The 18278-nt window shown below is 33.6% G+C and overlaps 1 protein-coding gene across 1 annotated transcript; it reads right to left on the bottom strand.

The window, feature by feature from the left end:
- Positions 1 to 3877: 3877 nt before the first annotated feature.
- On the bottom strand, positions 3878 to 11885 carry LOC126750544 (methyltransferase-like protein 25B). Its single transcript, XM_050460186.1, has 2 exons — positions 11766 to 11885; positions 3878 to 6410 (listed from the first exon to the last, which is right to left on the bottom strand). The coding sequence occupies exon 2, from the start codon at positions 6141 to 6143 to the stop codon at positions 4806 to 4808; it is 1338 nt and encodes a 445-aa protein (XP_050316143.1). The 5' UTR covers positions 6144 to 6410; positions 11766 to 11885; the 3' UTR covers positions 3878 to 4805.
- Positions 11886 to 18278: the final 6393 nt, after the last annotated feature.

Genomic DNA, 18278 nt, shown 5'->3' with positions numbered 1-18278 from the left:
TTGTTTTTTTGAGGCGGCGATGGATTTTGCAAGACTTCTTTTACACATGTAATTTTGTTTTAGAGTTAAATTATTAGGAGATTTTTTTAATTCTTGATGTAGTACATTTTTACTATTAATAGCATTTAGTAGGCTTGGACTAATCCAACCCTTCCTTCGAATTTTTTTTTTGTTTATTTTAATGTTTTTTGTATTTTTTTGCATGATTTTTGTTATGTTATTTATAAAAATGTTCGTCATTTCATCTAAGTCCTTACAAGAGTAAAAATAATTCCAGTCTATTAAAAAGGAGTCTTGTATCAATTTTCCATAATTAATGTATTCTTTAATGATTTTATTTGGACAATTTCTACATAAATTGTTCTGATCTCCTATTTCAATGATAGTTGGATAATGATAAGGGTAATTTTAATAGGTGAAAAAGTAAAAAAGTGTATTGTTGAATGTTTAAAATTATGCAAATATTTCTCAATCATTCTTGACTGTACACCTGACGTTGGTCACCAAGAACAAATTACCATTATTGTTAGATTCGTTTTTATTGATGATTGTTCTAAAAGTATAGAAATTCGAGAACATTTTTTAGGATTTTGTAAAGTTACAAACACTACTGGTCAGGGGTTAACAGATTTTTTATTAAATTATTTAAAAGAACTGGATATTGATATTGCCGATATGAGAGGTCAGGGCTATGACAACGGAGCAAACATGAAAGGCAAGCACAATGGATAACAAAAAAAATTTTTAATATTAATCCTAGAGCCTTTTTTGTACCCTGTGCCGCCCATAGTTTAAATTTAGTAGTTAATGATGCAGCAAAAAGCTCTCTAGTAAGTAACTAATTTTTTTAGCATTATTCAGGAAATATATGTCTTTTTTTCGGCCTCAACTTACAGATGGAATGCTCTCTTAAAAGAGCTGCCCAGGCTAACACTAAAGCCCTTATCGGATACCCGCTGGGAAAGCCGTATTGAGGCAATAAAAACTCTTAGATTTAAGTTAGAAAAAGTGTATGATGCTCTGTTTACGCTTTTTAATGATGAAAGCAGAGATAATTTCTATTCTTTGTTTTAAGAATATTGCAATGTCCCTAATAAATAAAATAAAATCATTTAAATTTATTTGTTCGTTAGTTATTTGGTACAACATTTTGGCAAAAGTTAATATAGTAAGCAAAACACTGCAAAAGTCTAATGTTATTTTACCAGAAGCTGTACAGATGCTAAAAGAAATCAAATTATTTTTGACACAAATGAGATCGGAAAACGGGTTTTTAGACATGATAAATGAATCTAAGAAAATTGCGGAAGAAGTAGACGCCGAAATTTCCTTTCCAGCCATTCACTCAATAAGACCAAGGAAAAAAAGAACGTTTTTTGATTATGAACACAAGGATGAGCCAATCCAATCTCCAGAAATAAATTTTAAAGTAAATTTTTTTTTTATATTCTCGATATTTCAACCTCAAAATTTGATGAGAGATTTCACGATTTACAAAAACATATTGAATTTGGTTTTTTAAACAATTTGAAAGCATTTTCCAAACCCGAAATAATGATCTATTGTAAGAATTTAGAAGCTAAATTAACTGACGCTGAAACAAAAAATATGGACATAAATGGATTGGACCTCTATATTGAAATCGACATATTATCAATTTACATTAATGATAGAAATATTTTCTCGGCCAAAGAAATAATAATATATCTGGTTGCTAACGATTTGAAAGGCATATTTCCAAATTTATTCGTAGCTTTAAGAATATTTTTAAGAATGCCAGTCACTGTAGCTCATGGGGAACGCTCATTTTTCAAACTAAAATTAATAAAAAACTACTTAAGATCCACAATGAGCCAATCAAGGCTATCAAATTTATCAATAATAAGTATTGAGGAAGACATTACCATATACCAATAGATGTTACCGACCTAATTAGGGAATTTGCATATAAAAAGGCAAGAAAAGTAAATGTTAGCATTTAAACCAGGGTTCTAATTACTTTTTTTTAATTTCTTTAAATGTATTGTTTAAAATGTATTATGATACTTTAGTATGAAAGTAAAATATATTTTCTTTAGGTGTTTATATCGATGTAATTACATATTAATATAGAAATACTTATATAAGTAAATAATATATGCTTTTATGTACGTGCGTTTACCGTTCTATGCGAAACACCCTATCAAAGATGTACCTCGGTACCTAATTATTAAGATGTTCAATAAAGTATGATCATCTTACCTAAGATTCGTTCTCTCCCTTCATTAGTGATTTACGTAAGATTCGTGTCTCCCAAGTTAAACCATTTTCACATTGTGGAGTGGATGATATGGGCCTTATATTTCTTACCATATCTAGGCGTAGAGGTGTTCAAAGAGCCAAAAGGGTATGGTTTGTGTGCATGGCCACCATCAAGTACGATTTGTTCTCTTAATAATTTTTAACGGCATTTCGAAGTTTTGCTTCACATCATGGCAAATGTTCGACATAGGTAGTGACCAAGGTACCAATTTTTGTGGGTGTCTATCAAATGCTTTTGTCCTATGTTCAGTCCTCTACAAAAACTTTATAGATTCGCTGAGATTTTATTCCGCCTTCGGCACCTCACTTCAGCGGCCTATGGGAACCTAGTGTTAAATCTGTCAAAGTGCATCTTACTGATGAGCCGAAAATTTTATCCTTACCCTTTACTTTATTTTGGCACAATGTAAAGTAGTTTTGAATTCCAGACCACTTTCTGAAATAACTCCAAACCCCAATAATTTGGGAAGTTTGTCTCCAGGTGACTTTCCAACGCAGTTACAAGCTGTTGGTATCTTGATATTAGATCCTACAATAATACTTCCTTCTAATTAACAGAGTCTGTCTTTCTCTCTCTCTCTCTCTCGTACGATGAGACATAGACTCTCTTTAATGCGACGTGACCTTGACACTCTCTATTGCATTTCTTTCCGTCTGTCTCTCTTTCGTGCGGTATTACCTTGACTCCTGATTCTCTCTCTATCTCTCCCTTTCTGGTGTGACGTCACATTGACTCTTCGCGCTCCCTCTCTTTCTCTCTCTCATGCAAGGTTGTCTCTCTCTCGCGTGACGTGACCTTTTGTCGCTATCTTTCTATTGCATATATCTTTTGCCTTTGTCTCCCTCTCTTGCGGCATGAATTTCACGTGAATTTTAAATGTTCATGTGTTTTACCTATATACTTATGTATTTCATCACTTTTATAAAAAAGATAACAAGGGCAACACTGAAGAACTTTGGCGTAGTGTGTAATCAAACAGCCAATGAAAGCTAGTGTCCATTCAATTCAAGTCAAAATATTGGCGCGACATTTAGATCATAAATACAGTGTAAACAAATATATTGCGGAGGGTTGTTGGGTGGGGTCAGAAATAAAACAGAAACCTGTTTACCTAAATGTCTTTCTGACATGAAAATCTGTCTTTCTGACAAGACATTCTGAATGAATGTCTTTCTGACATTTAGGTAAACAAGTTTCTGTTTTATTTCTGACCCCACCCAACAACCCTCCGCAATATTGAAGATATTGGGTCACAAACAGGAAACTGAAAAGTAAACAAATATGTCTAGTAATTTTAAGTGATCGGGTTTAATAGTATAAATAAGCTAGTTAGCTATTTTTGTGCAGATTTAGCATTGTTACCATTCGTTATAAGATTTTAATTTAGGCCTTAACGAACTTAATTGGAGTAATTTAAGGAGCTGTTGGAGTTTTTAAGTAATAATAAAACTACTACCAGATTTTCCAACAATGTTCTATTAAAAAAATATATATATACTTTAAATATAATAATTAATATATTGCATATACAATGTTAAATTTTTAGTTAAAGAGATTAAAGATTTTTTATTAACAGAATCCTCACACTAATTGTTATTTTATCTTAAACAGAAGAGACTGAATGCTAAAGTAATGTAGAAATCTACTCGCAAGAGTGTATACTTTCACAAACAGAAATGTCAACTGTTTAATCACAGAAAATTAAATTATTTCAATGATGATCTAACTTCAAACTTAACCCAGACTAGACTAACAAATGTCAAAGACATCAAAAATCATATCATGAGAGCAGAATTCCTAATAACAAATGTAGAGCAAGCATGCTGTCAATAAATCACATTTTGGCAGCCAAGTGTTGATTTGTCTGGTAGCCTATTATTATACAAATATACATATACTGAGATTGTACTTAACTTTTTTCATAACTTTTAATTGACAAGTAAGAACACAGAGACATTTCAAGAGTTAAGTTTCAATATTGGCTGAGGAAAAGACACCAAGATATGACTATCTTTAACAATTACTGAACCAGCAGTTTAAGTCAATACATTTCTATTTTCATACAAAGATGTAAGGCTAAAAAATTGATTTAAATGGCTGCTATTTCAAGATAAGATTCTATGGATTTATTGATTTTTGCATATTTGCTCCACAAAGGGAATTTGATAAACTATGAAAACAAAAATTTATTTGCACTATTAAAAAAAAAACAAAAAAAAAAATAGTTTCTCAATTCATAGGTTTTGAAATATATAGCCATACATACCAATATCTGCCAATTTGGCAGATAAGAGAACATTTGCTTACTGAAAAATCTGAATGTCATTCCAAATTTGCCAAACATGGGCAAAGTAATTCATTTTATTACTTGGCTTCTCTATTTAATTTTCATTTTTTTTTATACTTCATATAATGTTTTGCATTAACACATTTTTTTTTGAGTGAATAAATTGTTCCAGTGTTTAAATCTCTTGTTATCCATATTATCTCTGCATACTAGATATCATCTTTTAATAGCTTTAATAACATGACATCTAGGTGATATCGAAGAATCAAAAGCCGGAATAAGATCACAAGTATTATTTCCTTCTTTCAAATAGAGAAATCTATCATATAAAATTACAGATTCTGCTAATGGAGCCAACAGAAGTCTACATGAATAGAACTTAACAACATTTTGCCATGTTCTTTCTATCAAATAGCTAAAGTGATTCAGATCTTCACTCAAAAATTGAAAATTGTACCTTTCAGTGGCTTTTCTGCAATATTCCTCAAATGTCATCCCTTCTTTATGTTTTACATTTCCAACTGCACAGTGTGCCAAAGTTCTGTCATATTTATGAATTAAACATTCCAAAGCAGCTCTAAATGAGTGAATTTTTAAAGACATATATTCATCTGATCTAATTTTAGAAATATACTGCTCTATAGCATGGCATGCTGTTTCACAACAAAGATAATCTAGATGGTATTGTTTGGAGTCAAAATAATTACTTAAAGGATAGCCAGCAGCCTCATTTGAGTTAAGAGTTAATTTCATGTAACAGCAGCTTGCAATATTAATAAACTTAATGCATTTGGACTCATTAAACAGTCTTAATAATGTAGAGCCAAGATTTCCACAAGGATGTAACCCAACAATTCCAAATTCAAAATTTTCATCAACTGTGCTAAATGTATTTTTCACTAGAGTTTCAAAATCTTGACAAGTAATATTATCCTCAATCCTTTTACAAATGTGTCTTGGAGTAATTTTGCATTCATGTGAAATATTTTTTACAGAAAGAAGTTTCTCAAATTGTTCATCATACTTTGGGGCTAATCTAACTAAATCTTGATTTGCCTCAATTGTACACACATTAAGGCCATAACGAAATGATAACATTCTACTAAGATGACCTAAACCAGAGCCAATGTCAACAACATTCCTGCAACCTGTTTGTAAAGAAGTTTCATTGCAAATTTTGGACATAATTTCAATTTCATGAATCTTTTTCAGTTTTACTTTCTTCTGGAAATGTTTCATAAAGTTCTGTTCATTTTTCAACAATTTCTCCCTTGGCACAATTTGTTTTCTGTTAACAGAAAATCCTCTGACAATTTCTTGAATACAGAGAATACTTAAAGGGGGAAGAGTCCTGGAGTTGCATGCATTATAACAATTCAACAGATCATCCATTTGCTGAATGGATATGTTTTGCAGAAATTCCCTCCAGCTGTTTGGTAACTTGGAATACCAATGATCTTCTACATAGAAGTCCAAAACATAGGAAGTCAGGACCTCTTGGTACAATTCTACCACTTTATAACAAGTTGATGCTAAGTTTTGATAGTTTTGCATTTCAAGTCTTATTCAAATTGTAGTATTTTTAAGTTTTATGTTTTATGATCTACTTAAAAAAATAAAAAAAATAATACAGTCTTGTCTTGTCTTGTTGACTTGATGGCTCTGCTGCAAGGCAATTGCCAGCCCGATTTGTGTGAGATCCTACTTTATCTGGCTCTGGACCATGTAGGAGTCTCAGGATACTTTGCTGCACTGTAACTCTTTGATAAGGAAATGCAACTTATGATTGGGCCTCTAGGCGTATTCTGTTTCTATCTATGGCTGTAAAACAGGAGGAATATTAGTGATACAACAGAGGGAATATATGACCACACCAATACACTAAAACAAGCAATCAAGGCAGGATTATAGGACAATTCAAGGTTATTGGAAAGTTGAGCTTTAGATTTTAATCTGGTTAATGTTTATGAATCGCATGATTATCTCTATTGTTTCATCGTCCGGAGCAGATAAAATGTCAGTCATAGATAATGGTGATACTCCTTTCTTTAATACAAAGATCTTATATAGGTCAAAATTAATAACGCGATTAATTGGGCACTCAAAGAAAATATGGTCCAAGTCGTCCCATAAACCACAATCACACAAAGGGTTATCTTTTATGTTAATTCGATAAAGGTGGGAGTTAGTCAAGCAATGTCCTGTACGCATTCTAATAATTGTTGTGATATGTCTTCTGTCTTTATAGTTCAAGTTAGCAAACCATTTTTTGTTGGTAAATGTCGGTTGTACCCTAGCATATCTGCGATGATGGTTTAACACTAAAATTTTCCACTTGTCCCTAAATGTATTTATTATTTCCTGCTTTAAAATGTTGAATATATCCTGAATATCATAGAGCATTCTTCTAGGGATGTTTAAATCAGTTCCCACTTTGGCCAGAATATCTGCCTCATCATTGCCTGGTATATCTGAATGACCTGGGATCCAAGACAGTCTAATATCATAGCCATTGTTGTTAGTCATGGCAATTAATCTTTTAGTTTTAAGAACCCAATATTCAGAATTTGCTGTAAAAAAAGAGCCACTGAGCTTTGTAATTGCACCTTTTGAGTCTGAAAATATTATTGCTCTCTTGATTTGTTGCTTGATAGCGGTTTCTACAGCATCATGAATAGCAATTATTTCGGCCTTATAAATATTAAGGTTATCCGGCAAACGTGACGAGAATCTATAGTTCAAGGATGGGATAGATATGCCAAATCCCACCCTGTTGCCCTTTTTTGAAGCATCAGAATAAATAAATGTATAGCGGATTTTTAAGTTGTTGGTTTCGTCTATAAATTTATTTCCTGTCATGATATCTCCCTTTTTTAAGTTACATTTTATAATTTTTAGAGACCCACTTAGAATGTTTAAGGGGATTTCGTAACATGGAAATTTTTCTCCTCTATAGAGTAAGGTTATGTATGGTCTGTAGCTTTGAAATGCAGTCACTAGATATGGAGTTTTATTGTTATTCCAAAACTCAGGTCTATGTATTATTTTAGATCTAATATTATTTATGATCTGAATAATAGGGTGATTTGTAATTAATAAAAATTTCGAAATTAGTTTGAAAGCCAGTAGTTTTCTCCTGTATTCTAGGTCTATCATAGATGCTTCCGCTAACAATGCCACTCTGGGCGTAGAGCGCATACATCCCATACATATGCGTAAGCCCTCGTAAAACACCACGTCCAATCCATTCAGAGCCGTTCCTGCACATGGTTTAAAAAATATCGAACCGAAATCTAGATGAGATTGTACCAAAGCAAAAAAGGCAGTCAAGAGGGTGTTTGGGTCTGCACCCCACCATACTCTACACAATGCTCTTAGGACGTTCAGTGACTTTTTTGCTTTATTTTTAATTTTTAAGATGTGAGGTGGCCACTTTAGATTCTCTTGCAATACTATTCCCAAATATTTGACGTTTTGTTTAAAGGGGATAACTGAATTATTAATTTGTATGGGAGGTGGGGTGACACTTTTTCTCCCTCTAGTGAACCACATTGCTTCACACTTATTAATCGATAAGGATAGGTTGTTTTCCCGGAGATATAAATCTATGCGTTCCAGGGCAATGTTAATTTTATTAATCATTGTAGCTACGTTTTTGCCCTTGATTATTACTGTCAAGTCATCGGCATATCCTATTACAAATGCATCCCCCAGGTTTAAGTCAAAAATGTTTTTTATATAAATATTAAATAGGATGGTACTCAAAGGGGAGCCTTGTGGAAGACCCATAGTTGTCAGCACTGGACCCAAGAATGACCCATTATTGCTCCTACAATACAGAAGACGGTGTGTAAAAAGTTTGTAGATTACATTACACATATGACTGGGCACTTCCATGTCTTGTAGAGTATTATACATTTTATAGATGTTTACATTATCATATGCTGCTTTTATGTCTAAAAAGACTGCTATAACTGATTCAGAGGAAAGAAATGCATCATTAATATAAGATGTGATAAATGCAATATTGTCATATATGCCCTTTCCCTTCCGGAAACCTGTCTGTCTATTTGAAAATTTCAGATCATGTTCCAGTTGCCAATCCAGACGATTTTTGAGCATAATTTCTAAAACTTTAGCACCACATGATGACAATACAATTGGTCTATAATTGTCAGGGTCCATTGGGTTTTTATTTGGTTTCAAAATACTAACAACATTGAATTTTTTCCAGGATATCGGTATTTCCCCTCCCATTAGGATTTTATTGTAGATATTTAAGAGAATTTGTTTAGCTTTAAAGGGCAGAAATTTAAACATTTGATAGGATACATCATCCATACCTGGTGCAGATGATTTCTTTTTATTTAAGGCCAGGTTTAACTCATTTAAGGAAAAAAGCGAGAAATTGTCATCTCCATTGGCCGGAACCAGATTGAAACTGGGGTCTATATTTATAACTGACATATTGTCTAAAATGGATTGCTTAAAATTATCTGAAATTACGTGATTAAATCTACTTATTTTAGAGTTGTTATTAAATTTTTTAATTTTGTTCCAAACATATGTGATACTCGAATTCCTATTTAAAGTGCCACAAAAAAGTTTGAATTTTTCTTTTTTTTTATGTTTTAGTTTTTTCCTAGTTATTGCAATTGTCTTTTTAGCCATAATATAGTTTTCTGTAGATGGGGCATTATTAAAATTTGTTATGGCATTTTTTCTTTCCCTAACCCAAGATGTACATTCATCATCCCACCATGGATTACCCCTCTTCATAGGTGTTCCAACCAATTTTATTGGAATTACTTGTTCAGAAACCTCAAAAATTATAGACATCAATTGGTCATAATCCAGATTATAATTAAGATCTGAGAGCTGTATTAAGAGTTTATCATGATAGGCTTCCCAATTTGCCCTTTTGAAGTTTCTGATATTATAAGGACTAGCAATATTATTATGTAAGTTAACATCACCGTTATCGTTAAGAATAACGCATACGGGAAAATGATCACTGTTACCACAGTCTTTAATAACATTCCATGTCGCTTGTGTAGCTAATTTTCCGCTTACCAAAGTTAAATCTACTGCACTTGGTGTTGCAAGGGCTAGTTGGAACAAAGTTGGTGAGCCATCATTCAAAATCACAAGTCCATTATCTTGAATAAAATCACTGATAATTCTACCACCTTTATTAGGTGTGGCTTTATCCCATAAGGGATGATGGGAGTTAAAATCCCCCATGATTATTATATTTTTAGCATTATAAGAAATCAATTTACTTAAAACTTCAATAGATATATTGTTATGTGAATTACAATAGAAGTTGACCACTTGTAAATTACCTATCTCTACTATTATATATTGTGTGTTGTCTGATGAAAAAGTTTCGATTTCCTTAAAAATAAGATTTTTTTTAATACAGGTGACCACTCCCCCATAACCGTCATGTCTGTCCTGCCTGATTGTAACATATGTATTTAGATTGAAGGTGTCATTAGTTTTTAGCCATGATTCATTTATTAAAACAATATCGGGGCTTTCTTTATGCACAAGGCTATTTAAATTGTCCCTATTGGAATTTAAACTTCTCAGATTCCAGCAGATAATTTTTAATTTATTTCTATTTAACATAAGGGTGTGAAGCAAGGTAGACTTTTAGGTTGAATCGGATTGAAAACTGGGATCAATATCCATGTCAAGGTTTTGGTTGTACAATATACTTTGGATTAATCTTTTATTATGTTCTGAGGTGTTTAAGATTGCATTAATAATATGCCTGACATCATCAGGGTAAGGAGGTTCTTGTAAATTATAAGTATGAACTGCACTGGTACTAGGCAATGATGTATTTAAATTATTTTCTGAAATTTGTGGAAAAATGGGTGTTCTAGTTTCTTTTTGAGGTCTTGAATTGGGAAACATTAAATGTTCATTATGTGCTTTTTTGTCATAACCCTTATGGATTATGCGTTTCTTCCTATTGTTTTCAGTGACAACTTGTTGAAAAGATCTTTTTATAGGTGCTGTTTTTGCATGTTGTGTGCGTCTCTGTGATGGTTGGATTGTATTTTCTGAAGGGTCTTGTCTGGTTATATTTTGTAAGCTTGGGAATTCTGTAGGACGATATACAAATTCATCTCTTGAGATGTAGTTTTTTTTAATGATTTCGCTAGCATCATAAAAGGTAATATTTTCGAAAGCCATTAGTTCCTTAATATTTTTCTGTCTGGTGTACTCTGGACAGCTTTTGTCTGTTGACTTGTGTGGGTTTTTGCAATAGAAGCATTTAATTTCACAACAGGCGTGCTCCTCTTCATTGTTATTTTTTTCCTCTGCACATGTAAAACACCTCTCTTTGCCTTTGCAATTTGTACGAGTATGTCCGTAGCGCAAACATCTAAAACACTGTGTTACTGGAGATATATATATGGATACTGGTCTTTCGAGCCTATATAAATTTATAGATTTAGGAAGACAAACACCCTTAAAAGTAAAGAGGACTGACCCAGTAGGTTCATATACGGTTTCTTTATCTTTAACAATTCTACGATTCAATCTCCTGACTTCAAGAATTTCAACTGCACTATTTGTTTTGCAGCACTCTAAGAGTTCTCCTTCCCCTATTTCTAAATCTATCTGCCTGACTAACCCTTTGCATGTCACAAAATTAAACGGAATGAAAATTTTATACCCTTTATTGAGTAAAGTTTTATTTTTTACAAAGTTATTTGCTGCTTGATAATTAATGAATTCGACGGAAATTCTATTTAGGCCTTTGTTTTTAATTTTTTTTACATCATTAAGGTTCAGGTTAAAGATATCTCTAGCAATTTTTATGTTGTTAAACTTGCCTATACTGAAGCCCACTTTTTCAGTGGATTCCAGATAAACTAAAAATGGACCATTATCACTTTGAGAATAAAGAATTGGTTCTTTTTCAAGTTTGGTATTTGTAGAATCTTGAAGAATACCAGCATTATCTACAACACATTCCTCTGAACTTTTTACCTTAGGCAGGGGGGGCCGCCCCCCCCCTGTATCGCTCATATTACTTTAACTGAAAGCAAGAATTTAAGACAAGCATGCACAAAATGAAAAAATTCTAGCCAAAAAGCAGATGATGTAAGCCAAAACAATGAAAAGCCGATACAACGTATAATAAGCTCAACTTACCGTTAAACAACGTACACACAAACAATAAGAGATTAGAGGGAAAGAGTTAAAAACACTGCCTCCAAAAATCGATGTAGCCTCTAACGCGAACGAAGCCCGAATGAAAATAATACAAGACAATAACTAAATGCGGAATGACAGATCCCGCGCCGTCTTACGTCTAAAACATAATAGCGTTTTTCTTTTGTTTGTCATGGTGTAAAGTCTATACAAATGCTTAAAGGTGCTTTTACATGAATAATTGGGATTATCACATCACGCGCAATCAGCGGGATCGGACAACTACTAAGTACGAGCGGTATATCATAATTTTTTTCTGATATAGTTGCGATTTCTGAAGCATATTATTCACACTTTACTAATTATTAATCCTATGTCACTCACAAGGAAAATTTGGTAATTCTGCAGTTTAGCGGCCTTTGATAAAACTAACGAAAAATGGTCGGGTTTTTTGCAAAATGGGTGGATTTGGATATATATTTTTCACTAAGAGTGGCGGAAAGCCAAATTTTATCACGAAGAGGGTGTTATCACGCACAAAATTACTCACTATGGGACATGAATAGAATAACGTCATTAGAATTAGTGTTGGGTTGCTATTTAGCAGTCTGCTACTTTTTCACTGCTATTTGGTTTATTAGCAACTGCTATCTGCTATGAGTTTAAGAATCGCTGCTATTAAAATAGCAACTGAATTTTTTTACGCAGGCACCTCGGCAGATGATTGTCTAGTGTCTCATTGGTTGCAGCGACACAGCGACAGCTTATGGTGCGACGTCGGCGATAGCGTTATCGGAAAGAAGTCGGCTTTTAATATTTTAAAAATGAAGAAATAAAAATAAAAGCTTTTAGCGATGTTTCTTTGTCCACTCGGTCTGTTTATAGTTTATAATAATTGTTCCTTTTGCAAATTCGCTCATGCCGCTCATGGCTTTTTACAATATTTTACAGTTTAAAATTTAACAGGTAAAAGTTTAGATAGTTTACACTGTTTACAGCTAGGACTAGCTATGTACGACGTGTACGTATCGAATAAAACTCAAATAGCACCTGCTTTTAAATAGCAGCTATTTTCGACTGCTATTTTTGATTCGCATTAGCAAAAGTAATTGCTATACGAAAATAGCAGGTTTGTCCCAACACTAATTAGAATAACCCTGTATTCGATTAGTTTTGACAACAAATAGGTTACAACTAAGGTGAGGTTAGGTGTGGTGTTGCCAGTTCTGTCGTCTATTGCGTTTTGTCACTCTGCAGCATCAGCCTTGTCCCCAGTGTGGCTGACTCATGAGTGCCTTCTCCAAAGTGGCGAATTCACTCTACGAGCCCTAACAACTATATATTGGGACAAACTAAAATACACATGTAATTTAATTTTTAATATACTTCTATTTTCTCAACTTGCTTTTTTTAATGTAATATTGTTTAAACAATTAATTAATAACAAAATCGATTCATTAGGAACGCAAAAACACAAAATATCTATTCTAACACACCACATTATTTAAAAAATTGTAATATTGGGTGGCAACTAAATAATGGGACAAACGCGAACTTCAATTTTTAAAATGGAGTAACGTCGCCCTTAGATTGTATAACTGCTTGAATTCTTTTGGGCATTGATTGAACTAAGGCCTTACACTGTTCGGGGGTAAATTCATTCCAAATCTGCTCTATTTTGGCCTTAAGTTCTGGCAATGTTCTTTGAGGGTTGTTCCTTAATGTCTGTTTCATTTTATGCCATACTGTTTCAATGACATTAAGGTCTGAACTGTTAGAAGGCCATGAAAGGCAGTTTATGTGGTGGTCCCCAAACCACTTTTTTGTAGTTTTGGCCGTATGACATGCAGCCCCATCCTGCTGAAATATGTAATTTTCATTAACTGTTAATTTCGCGATACTTGGAAGTAGGCTATTTTGTAGAATTTGTTGATATTTTGCAGCATTTACGGTGCCCTCTATAAACTCAAAACACCCTAATCCTCCAAGTATCATGCAACCCCAAATCATTATTCCTTTAGGAAACTTTACGGTGCGTTTTAAACAGTCCTTATGGAAAGCCTCATCTTTTGTGCGAATCACACGTTTTCGGTAATCACCAACTCATACGTCGAATTTTGATTCATCGCTAAAAATTACGCGGGACCAATCTTCTACTGACCAGGACAATTATTTAGATTCTGCCCATATCAGCCTGGCTTTCTTTTGTTTTGCGGTTAAAAGCGGTTTTTCCTTTGCCTATAAGAAAAAAAGTATTAAAAAAGTTTGTTGTTTAATGTAAGATCTGCAATAACCTTGTAAAACTTCAATCAGCATTTATGAATCCACTTGCGACAACATTCTCTCGACAAATTATGCCCAGTTTCATGATTGCATTCTGCCGTTACCTGCCGTACCGTATTTCTTCGACCTTTTTTGCATAATTTAACAAGCATTCTTTTATCCTTATCAGAAACTAATTTTGGGCGACCTGGGCTATTCCTTTTCTTATGTAAAATTTCTCCAGTTTCCCCATAATACTTTATTATATTAAACACAGTATTTTTAGGAATATTTAGTTCATCCGCCACTTCACGTATTCATTTGTTTCGGGAATAATTTTTAACCACCAACTCGCGAATTTTTGAATTTGTCGAGATATCAGGCACCATTTTAATTAATAAAGAAGTGTTTGAGTTACTCAAACTGACAGCAAAGCAATTTCAAAATAAACAAATGTATCTGTCGCCCCTGGCAACATTGTTTATTAATTGTTTTTGCAGCCAACTTGTCTTATCTGGTATCATTTTTAACTCGTGACTTATTACTGTCTCATTATTTAGTTGCCACCCAATATTAGCATTTTTTAAATAATTTGGTGTGTTAGAATAGATATTTTGTGCTTTTGCGTTTCTAATGAATCGATTTTGTTATTAATTAGCTGTTTAAACAATATTACATTAAAAAAAAAGTTTAAAAAATAGAAGTATATTAAAAATTAAATTACATGTGTATTTTAGTTTGTCCCAATATATAGTTGTTAAGGCTCGTATATTTTTTAGTCACGTGAAATGTTAGGTATTATGCGTAAAATAAATTCACAAAAACTGTTTTTACCTTTTCTTGTAACTAAATCTGTTATTTTCGTGCAACAAACATACCGAAGACACCCATAATGTATTATTATTTTGGTAATTTTTAGATTTTGGTCCGAATTCAAAAAAAATATAATTCCGCAGTTTAGCGGCTTTTTGTCAAATTTGGGGTATTTTCACCGGTTTTCTTTTTTAAATAGCTTAATTTTATCTGGAAAAAATTAATAAAGTGGCGGAAGGTGTATTTTGCAATTTTTGCAAATGGTTGGTTGGTTGGGTTGAGTTGGGTTGGGTTGGGTTGGGTTGGGTTGGGTTGGGTTGGTTCTTAAATTGCTCAAGCACCGCTCATCAAATTTTGCGTATTTTTACAATTTTTTTTAAATAGCCTAATTTTACCCAAAAAAAAATTAAAAGTGGCGGAATGATACGATATAATTCGCCGCGAATATGTGAATTTTGATAGAACTTAAAAAAAAAACAAATTTTAAAAATGATGTACTTCTAAAAATAAATTTTCAATTCAAACAAATTTGTGTTTATTACATGTAATTGACATTTTAAGTGATATGTAATGAAACTAGTGTATAATGTTATGATTATACACTAGTTTCATTCATCATTTTTTATATGTTATGATAATGAATGACTAAAAAAATACAGAGTGAATTCTCCACTTTAGAGAAAGCCAGACTGGAGACAAGGCTTCAGTGCAGAGTGACAAAACGCAACAAAACTGGCAACACCACACCTAACCTCAACTCAGTTGTCACCTATTTGTTGACAAAACTAATGGTATACAAGGTTATTCTAATGATTAATTGCGTCCTATAGTGAGTGATTTAGTGCGTGATAACACCCTCTTCGTGATAACATTTGCCTTTTCGCCACTCTTAGTGAAAAATATATATCGAAATATACCCACTTTGCAAAAAACCCGACCATTTTTCGTTAGTTTTGACAAAAGCCGCTAAACTGCAGAATTACCGAAAATTTCGTTAAATTGCTTGTTTCGTTTTACTTAATATACATCTTTGGAAACTATTTTTTAAGTGCGGTAATACCCATGCATCAAGAGATAGACGTGCAATATTTGAGATTTTTGTTTTTTTTTTGTCGGTAAAGAAATTTTTCATGAAGATCGGTAATTTTTGAACTCTTGGTAGTGTGAGATTCTGTGGCCAGTTACCCACTAAAACTTCCCCGCTGGGTGGTACCAGCTAGTTCTCTGCACTGCAATTTGCTTTGTTTCAGTGATATTGGCCCCTTTAGACTTAGGATACATGTTCAGTTCGGTTGCTTCTAGAAAGTTCAATATTTTGCTTAGTGGTGTAGTTCTTATACTCTCTGGAAAGGGTCTGACTTCACCCAGAACTATCGCCCTGGTCTGGTTGAATGCTTCGCAAAAGCATAAAATGTGAAGAGTGATTTCTTATTTTTCCTCATCATCGCTACAAGGCGGTGGTGTGTCTAATTTCCCGAGTCTGTGTAAATGTTTCTTACAAGATGCATGATCTGTGAGCAACCTTGCTGCCTTTTGAAGTATGCCTGAAATGGCATAGTATGTTCTCACTCTTCCTGAAAGGGGATTGCTCAAAAGTGGTTTGAAGAGTTCTAGCTTTGGCAGTTGTTCCCAGTAGCTTTTATGCTAAAGTTCCAACTATTATCTAATATCCCTTATCCTGGTTTTAAAGCTGACACAACATGTTGGTTCCGGGCCTATGAGTCTGTTGTTGACCATCTTCATTGCATGTTGAATTAACTCTATTGCAGCAGTATAGTAGCCCATATTGAGTCTTATTGAGATTATCTCTGTCCTATTTTGCTCTTTAGCTATATCTGCGAGACCCTCCCAGCAGATATGTATAGTCTTTAACCTGTTTCAAACTCTCCTAAAGCGTTTGTTGCTGCCTGGTTTCCTGTGATGATCGCGAAAGAAAGCGCACCTTCTCTCATAAGTTGGACACAGGATACCTATTATGTTTAGTAGACTGTAAGTTTGTTGCTTCCAGCCCCAGGTTCAGAGTGAGTTGTCTGCCCTGTTGTCTGTCCATCCAGTCAGTCTAGTACGATACGTTCAATTATATGGCCGCAGAGTAACATACTGAGTGGCTATACTTGTCTAAGCTGGATAACTTCCGACCTATTTAATTACCCCTTCCTTAATTACAAACGGTTTGTGTGGCTGTGTGACCGTGATTTTGTCCGTTTTTAGAGTCTAAAGTCTTGCATCTTGTTGAATAGTGCATGGTGTCCTATTTTCGTGATGATCGGTCGTTATATTATTGCACAAACTACATCTCCCAACAAATTTTTGGGTTTGCTGTTTGGCTCCCATACCTAATAAGTAACCTAGATCAAAAAGCGCACAGAAGAGTGCACGGCTCGTAGTCTATCGCGCCTCAGGTGTGACCAATACGGCGACGCGACTTCCACCTTTAAACAAGTCTTCCACACTCCCGTGCATGCATACACAAAAATCACGACCAATTAAATGTTTCACGCTAAAATTGTGAGGAAGTAGAAGAGTCGGAACAATATCTGGTTGTTGTTTACCTTAGTAATTGGGTATACACTCTTATGTATTTAATTTTCTAATGCATTAATCTCCGATCTGTAATATTAATTTGCCAATACAGTATAATTAAACTATTTATGCTAATTAAGCCAATCATTTGTGTAAATGTCGAAATATTTGTCTGTCGGATTTTTGAAATGTATTTAAGAATAATAAATGCTCACAATATTATAGTACACTCTAATCAAACTAATTAGGATAACTTTATAGAACTATTTATAATAGCCTATGGTTCTTTTATCTATGAAAGCGGTTACTTGTAAAAATGGTTGGCAAAAGTTGTATTCGTTTGTAACTTTGGATTATTACCGAGACCTGACAAGACTAAACTCCTTGACGAATAAATCGAATTTAAGGTTGATGTCTTATTGAGTCTTATTTTAGTTTCTCTATGGTCGACTTTTATTCGATACAAGTGTGTTTGCAAATGATCCATGAACAGGTGAGGGTCAAACGTCAATAGAAAGTAATAAAATAGCGTTATGGCATGTAGGCAAGTTTTATCGGTTTTAATCCTGGAAACAGTCTGGTTATATAATTCACAGCAGACGAAACTCTGAAGGATTGGGCAGGTCCATTTCACGTGCTTCTCAGAATCAACGATGTAGTCTACTGAACCCAGAAACGCCCGACAAAAAAGATATATATTGTAAGACTCAGCTCGGGCTATCTCTGAAGGATGCAGGTTTTGTGACATACATATTCGATTTCAAATATCTCTAAAAAGATATTAAGAGAAGACAAATTAAATGATCTGGCAGGCTATTTTATAGTACACCTTCTTCATACCATTTATAATGAAACGTTTTACTCAAAAACTTCCGTACATGTAATGTATAATAGGACGAAGCTCTGTATTGCTGG

Source organism: Anthonomus grandis, chromosome 2 (assembly GCF_022605725.1).
Source record: "Anthonomus grandis grandis chromosome 2, icAntGran1.3, whole genome shotgun sequence".
NCBI classification, from domain to species: Eukaryota; Metazoa; Arthropoda; class Insecta; order Coleoptera; family Curculionidae; genus Anthonomus; species Anthonomus grandis.
This window is presented reverse-complemented; position numbering and strand designations above follow the sequence as displayed.